This window comes from Vigna umbellata, chromosome 7 (genome assembly GCF_029865625.1).
Source record: "Vigna umbellata cultivar VRB3 chromosome 7, Vumbellata_1.0, whole genome shotgun sequence".
In the NCBI taxonomy this organism is placed as follows: Eukaryota; Viridiplantae; Streptophyta; class Magnoliopsida; order Fabales; family Fabaceae; genus Vigna; species Vigna umbellata.
The window spans coordinates 1691455-1699099 of NC_142171.1; the positions used below are offsets into that span (position 1 = coordinate 1691455).

Sequence of the window (7645 nt, forward strand, 5' to 3'; positions counted from 1 at the left end):
GCTTGAGATGGGTTTTCGACAATGGTTTCCACCAAGCTAGGACATTCATCAGTATAATGGTTAGTTGAAATACAAATTTCACACTTCTTAGCAATTTGTGGAGTTGAGGTTTTAAACAAACTTACAATCTCGTCGAGTTTGCTTTCTAGCTTATTCAATCTTTCATCTATCATCTTTCCATCAACTGCACCATTTTCAATTTCATGCACTCCCTTCAACAAAGTCACTGAATTTTCTCTTGTGTCATACTATTGATTGTCTACTGCCTTCCTTTCTATTAGATCTATACCATCTTTTGGTGACCTGTCTAAGAAAGATCCTCCGCTTGCAGCATCTGCCCATGACCTATCAGTAGGACTTAAGCCTTCATAAAAGCTTAGAATAAAATCTTCCATTTGGAGTTGAGGGCATGAAGAACATAGTTTCTTGAATCTTTCCCAATATTCACTAAGATTCTCTCTATCTCTCTGTCTTATATCTTGAATTTCTCTACGGATAGCTGATAATCTGGATGCAGGAAAATACTTCTCAAGAAAGAGTCTTTCAATAGTTTCCCAATTTGTAATTCGTGCAGAGAGATAATACCACCAATCTTGAGTTGCGCCTTGAAGAGTAAAAGGAAAAGCTCTCATTTTAAGGCTCTCTATTGTGATCCTGGGAGATCTAAAGTTTTCACACAACATGTGAAATTGTCTCAAGTGCTTGTGTGGATTCTCCCTTGATAACCCATTGAACTTTGGTAAGGCATTTAACAGGTCAGGTCTTAGCTCCCACTCCTCATTAGGATATTCAATGTTACTTCGGATAGTTGTATTGTGGGAGGTGGCTAATTGTCTGATGGTTCTTTGTGCCATATTGTTTGGGTTAGGATCAGGTAAAGGATTGGATGATATGTTTGTGATTGGAGATAATGAAAGTGGTATGGCTTCAGATGTAGGAAGTGTTCCCTCAGTAGAACACCCAAATTTCAATCTTCTCCGCAACTTACGCAAATTCCTTTCAACTTCCGGGTTAATTTGATAAAATTCTCTCGGGTTAGCTTTGGTCATGCACTACGCAATCTGCTTGAAGTTGTTTCTCTATTACTTCTTTTTTTTTCTTTTGTTCTTGCTTTAGATAAAGATTTCAAATAAGAGATAAGAGAGACTTGTTGGGTCCACTCCTAGGAAAGAGAGGTGCGTCACAACAGACAACTTAAGTACCAAGTCTTTCCTAGCCAGAGTGTATTCAAACTAGCCTCAAGTATTTCTCAAGAGAAATTCTTAATAAAAACAAGAAAAAAGATTTTTGCTAAAACAAGAAGGCTACAAAATAACTCAAATTAAATTAAATGTATGTGCGTTAAATAAAAAATAAAAATAAAGATAAAAATAAATAAATAAAAAAATAAAAAATAAAAAATAAAAATAAAAATCAAAATAAGAATCAAAATATTTAAAATACTAACCGTATTCCCCACCAACGGCGCCAAATTTGATACGCTGTCGTTGAAGCTATCAAATTAATACTACTTTTCAAGACAACTTCAGTATTTGCCAAGTAGTATCCAAGAAAGTAGATAGGGCTAAAGTAACCCTGAGTCGTTTCCCTACGAACACGGAATTGCTTTCGAATATCTGGCTCTTATGAATGTTATGCAATGCTTATGAATAAAAGTAATGGTTGAAGAGTGTTTAAAGAATAAATAAGAAACTTAAAAACAATTATGATTAAATAGGCTAATTCCACTACTTTTCCAAGATAGATTCATCATCGGTTATTCACGGATAATTGTTCAATTGATTATTGTTTAAGTTTCAAATTAATTAAAGTACATTCTTAATTAATTTGAGGGCGATCATGCATTTAACCAAAGTAAATTCTCAATCAAATGCAAAACCTTTCTAGATTATTCACAATAAATTCAACCAAAGTACATTCTCAATCAAATTTTATTGTGTTTAATCATGTCTATTCTTAAATCTCCTAACCAAATTAAAAGCTAATCAATCAAAGTAAATTCTCAATTGATTATAGTTGAAATTATTACTAATCAACCAAAGTACATTCTCAATTGATAGTAAAAACCATTTAATCATATGAAAGTTCCTAAATTAAATCAAAGTAAATTCTCAATTAAACCTAGAAACCCTAGAACTCATATAATCAATATGCATGTAGATTCAAACACATTATGATGCAAAAATCTTTACTTTTAACAAGATAGAGAGATGAAAGACATAGAGAGAACAACTTAAATCAATAATCAAAGTAAACAATTGCATTAACTGAACGTAACCTCAGAATCCGTCATGGAATTACAGCAGAATAGCCCTAGATGCTTAGCTCTCCATGAATGGAGTTGAATACAAGATGAAAGAAAAGTGAGAGGAGTATGAGAGAATGAATGAATTAAGTGAAGTCCCCTTTTTCTGCCTCCCTTGGGTCTCTTTATATAGGCTTGATTGGGCTTGGACTCTGAATAGTTTGTTGATAAGATATTTTCTGTTGATATATTATATCTTTCAAATATTCATTAGATTAAATCAGTTTAAAAAAATATTTGATAGATATTAACTCAATTATCTTATATCCTATATCTTCCAAATAACTAAAACATTTAGATAATGATAAAATTATTTGGAAGATATTTTCTGTTGATATTCCCAAATTAAATTCAACAACTGAATTTTATCTTTTAGATTTTCTGACTTTCCAAAATTGCACAAATGCCCTGAAATTTCTTCTATCTGCACTTTAGCCCGTTCTGAATTTTTCAAATAAAATCTGATTTTGGGCCTTGAATTGCCATTTGGACCAATAAAACTTATATTCTCAGCTGCACAAATAAACATTACAACATCCAAGAATAATTTATGCACTAAAACTCACTTTTTACGTGTCTTTATTTCCCAAACCCAACAATTCCAATCATCACAAATTCACTTAAAATCAACCATTTAAGCACAATTATCCCATAAAAAATTTGAATTTTAAAGCATAAATGTGGACATAAATATGCACTCATCAACATCTAATTAGATGCAACAAGTAGGCCTATGCAACATACTTCTATCATTGGTTTTCACAACAATCGTTATATAAATCTATCAATTAACTTAGTCTTACATGGGGACCACGACATTGCCTGAGCTCATATATAGTCCTTGCGTGGTCCATGCGCAATAGGTCTAAGAGAGTTTCCATAACAACTTCAAATTTTAGGGGTTCTTTTAGATATAATTGTCTCACTATAGGCATATATAACAACATAAACACGTCATCTAGTGTGACAATCATCTCATCAACATGAACATGGAAAGTGTTTGTTTCTTTATGCAATCTTTCAACAAATGCCAATATCAACCCTTTATCAATGTAATCATATGAAATATCGTAGAGAGACATTAAACTAGAGTTCAACACATAATTCTGTTTAGCAAAATGACATGCCTTAATTTTTTTTTTCATGGGAGACTACCAAATTTATCTTCATTTGATGCTACGCATAATAATTTCATATAAAATTTAAATAAGTATCCATCGTGAAAAAAGACCATTATTAACTCGACCTTCTCACAAAGCATATGTAACATGATCAACATAATTCGTCACCAAATAAGTGTTTTGTAGACCTTCAAGATATCCATCCACTTCATCTTCTCCATGAGCAACATCATCGTGCTGCTTAATAATTAACCTCTTCTTGCTGCTCAATAACATCCTCATGCTGCTCAATAACATCCTCTTAAACATTAGGATCAACAAATGTGCAACTTCTCTAGTGTTCACCATGAAGACCCTTTCTATGAGGAGATGTCCTAGATCTCCTTCTAGCTTCAACTTGTGCAAAACAAATTGAAGAGAATAAATAAATAAAACAACAACATATAATTCCTAAATCATAACAAGAAACTAAACCTTACATCCTAAACGATAAATTCGAACCAAGAACATACAACATCAATAAAATTAAAAAGAAATAACAAAATCATAAACCATTAAAAAATAATTATAACTAAATTTAAAAAAATTAAAATAATAATTAAAAAATGGATGTGAGTGTCTAGGTTTAGGAGGTGAGGGAGAGGAAGAGCCATTTCTTTGACACTAGGTCTAAAACCAGTGTCATTGAGAAAAAAAATGCATAGGTGAAATTAATATATGAAGAGACGATTTTTTTTTTTACCCCAATTAAAAGGTCAGTTGAAATATTTTAAAAAAATTTAAGAGTGCAGGAAGAAAACTTAGGAGTTACATAAAGAAAGCCCCTGTTTGAGAAACTAAAACTAGGTCGCAGGTCCCATTCGCAGGATCCTGTTATCTCTAGAATCTTCCGTGATAAGGGGAGTGGTAAAAAAACCCTAATGAATAATAGATACAACGACATATCAATTGCTTGTTCTAGCATTTTCCAAACCCCAATATAAAAGAAAACAAAGTCCGCAGAGTAGTTGTCTGAATTTGCTACATCAATTCCGATTCAGTGAAACAATGGCTCAAGACTTGACATTGGATTTGGAGGAGCTTCGTCACCTCCACAGCATCGCCAAAAGATCTCGAACCCTCTCTTTACTCTCCTCTGAGATTCGCAACCTCGAGAAGGTTGTCAGTTTATACACACATTGCAAATTTCCCTGATTTAGCACTTCTTGTTCGTTGTTTCGCATTCCCTGTGAAAATTTATGAGGTGATTTTGCAGATATCATCAGATGCAAATGCTGCTCGTGCTCCTCAGATTCCTACTCCTATTTCAACCGGAGCTAAGGTGTCGCCTTCACCTGCACTGAACTATTCCACGCTAGCATCGTTCAGCTGGGATCAGGATGTTGACAAAGTAAAGGTAAGGAGTCGTATAATTCTATTTGTGGAGATATTGGCTATCATGGTTTTAAAGTATGTATCTGAATGTCATTGATTGAAACGGTGTTTTCTACCCCTGTTCATCTTTTGGTTGTTTCAGTCATTCCTCTCCATCTTGTATTGTGTGTTGTGCTTAATGAGAAATTATTACATGATATTAACTACCGTGGTCTCATTTAATCTCACTGGACTCGTAGTTGAGTTGTAATAGTTCTTTCTCGTAAGGTGAAAGTCTGGAATACATGTTACATTGAGATTGGTCGAATCTCCAGTGTGTTACGTAATTGGCCGCACTAGGACCCTTGGTGGTCTGAAATTATCTAATTAGTTATGAATAGGGCGCATTTTCCTTTGGCCTGAGTTTCTTGTTAATTTACTTTAGATAGCCACACGCTAAATCACAAAGTTTGGATTTTGAGTGTGAGAAAATTTGTTTGATGGTATTGGAGATGACCTGTGTTCTTCTCCCGGGACTGTTAGGCATGTTTTTTAAAGAATTTCTTAGACCGACACACATGGTGGTGCTGTCGTTCAACGAGATGGTGGTGCAGTGGTAGAATCACGGGAACACAATGAGGTCATGAAGGTTGCCAAGGTGAAGAGACTTTACCCTTTGCGAATTTTAATGAGGTTGAGGCAAGGTTGTTGGAGTATGCATGTCGTATTTTGAAACATTGGAGAGGGTAGGGAGAAGAAAAGGAGTGATCTTGTTTGAGCAGATATAGAGGCCATCTTGTTTATCTTTGTTGGTGTCCGAGAAAGAATGAAGACAATGAAAAGATAAAAGAGAAAGTTTAAAAGGGCTATTTGTGATGTGTTTCTAGCAATCGCAGGCTGTTTATAACCTTAAAAAAATAGTTTATTCACGTTAATCAGGATAAAATAACTTCAGGCTTTTCTTATGTTTGAAGTAGCAAAGGGTACATGTGGTTTATTTTAGCATTGGTGAGGGAAGGCAGAAGATGGGCGTTTGAAAGGCCGAAAGAAATGTTTGGTTGACGAAGAGGAGGGATCGTTGAGGAGCAGCAACGGGGGTCATCTTTTCTGCGTTTATTGGTGTCAGAAAGAATGCAGAAATGAGACAGAGAAGAAGGAAAGTTGTAAAGGGTTATTGGTAATGTGTTTTTAGTGATTTCAGGTAGTATAAAACCACAGAAAAAATTGTTTATACTCGTTAAAAGATAAAATAATTACTGGCGATTTTAAACCATAAAAGTGGAACTTGCAAGTTTTGTAATGTTAATAGTAACGACGGAATAAGAAAGGATCAAATTGACCATGAAATAATAAAATGTTAAATTGAAATTTTTGAAAGATAAAATACCAAATTAAACATAAAATATAAGATGAAAGGACTAGTAGAATTTAATCTTTATTTTTTGGAAGTGAATAGGATATAAGCAAAGCTGTCATTCCGCATTGCATGTATCTCACAATGCTAGAAGGCTAAGATTCCGCCATATTGTGGCATATAACGCTGCTACCATTTAGCAGCATTGATTTGAAGTTGATTTTATTTAGTATTTCTGAAAATTAGAGGTGTCAAACAAAGTTCGATATAAATAGTTATCAAGTTCCATTTTGTTCTAAGCTTAATAGTATGTCTTAAAGCACGTTTCCTCCCCCTTGTACATGTGTAACATAGAAGCAAGAAACCACTGCTTCCGTGTCTTTCTCTAAAACTGCTGCAATTTCACACATCAATAGCCTACAGCAAAGCACAGGCCGTAAGTTAACAGTTATATTTTTTATGAAAAGTATCAAATTTCTGCTAATGGCTATACTTGTTTTATTTGTTGTTTGACAGATATATGTATCAATGGAGGGAATTGATGAGAATAAGATTGAATCTGAGTTTAAGTCAATTTCATTTGATGTTAAGTTCCATGATGTTCAAGGGAAGAATTACCGTTGTGCAATATCGAAACTGCATAAGGAGATAGTACCGGAGAAATGTAAGGTTCTGGTCAAGCCCAAAAGGGCAATCATCACATTAGTGAAGGCTTCCAAAGGAAACTGGCTAGATTTGCACTTCAAAGAGGACAAGGTAGTAAGATAAGATTAAAATGACTTTTCCCTGTTAATCAACGTGATAAAGTTGTAACTTTCGTGGTGATGTTACAGCTAAAGCCAAATTTGGATAAAGAGAAAGACCCAATGGCAGGAATCATGGACATGATGAAGGTCAGATTCTGTTTCATCTTTAGTTGGCTTTAGCTACTTTGTTTGAACTTAATGCTTATATGCATTTACCATTGGGAACATTCAATTTGACTTTTGATATACATGTAATATTGCAGAATATGTATGACGAAGGGGACGATGAGATGAAGAAAACAATTGCAAAAGCATGGACTGATGCTAGATCTGGGAAAACAGCTGACCCTTTAGGTAGCTACCGTTGAGCGTCAAACAGAGATTCAGATTCTTAGTTCCTGTTTCTTGAGAATGATCTGCTCTATTGAATTACAAGATTTTGTTATAAAAAGAATGCTAGGCCCATGGTCATGGTACTTGTAGAAGTTTAGATGTGCAGTTAAGTGTTACCGAAGTTCTACCTTTTCATATAATGATATGGTTGTGGTCTGATGTTGCTCCAATATTTGCTTTTTGTGACTCACTTCATTCAGTGAGTTTTTCTTTCAATTACTTTTTTCTTTATTTACTATTATCAAAGTCAAGGTTTTTCTTAAAATGATAGTATGTTATAAACTTGGTGATTAAAATTTATTTTGGAATTATGTAATTGATATTTTTTATTTTATTATAAAATTAGGTTAATGACACAAATTTCATAAAAAGA

The 7645-nt window shown here is 33.9% G+C and overlaps 1 protein-coding gene across 1 annotated transcript; it reads left to right on the top strand.

The window, feature by feature from the left end:
- Positions 1–4297: 4297 nt before the first annotated feature.
- Positions 4298–7442, top strand: LOC124823023 (uncharacterized). The gene is made up of 5 exons (XM_088094007.1): positions 4298–4584; positions 4682–4822; positions 6650–6889; positions 6967–7026; positions 7143–7442. Exons 1-5 carry the CDS (start codon positions 4474–4476, stop codon positions 7245–7247), a joined length of 657 nt encoding a protein of 218 aa, XP_087950133.1. The 5' UTR covers positions 4298–4473; the 3' UTR covers positions 7248–7442.
- The last annotated feature ends 203 nt before the right edge of the window (positions 7443–7645 follow it).

Coding starts and splice junctions, on each gene's coding strand:
- LOC124823023 (XM_088094007.1), top strand. CDS start 4,474: ATGGCTCAAGACTTGACATTGGATTTGGAGGAGCTTCGTCACCTCCAC. Junction 4,585..4,681: donor AGATTCGCAACCTCGAGAAG/GTTGTCAGTTTA, acceptor GTGATTTTGCAG/ATATCATCAGATGCAAATGC. Junction 6,890..6,966: donor TGCACTTCAAAGAGGACAAG/GTAGTAAGATAA, acceptor GTGATGTTACAG/CTAAAGCCAAATTTGGATAA.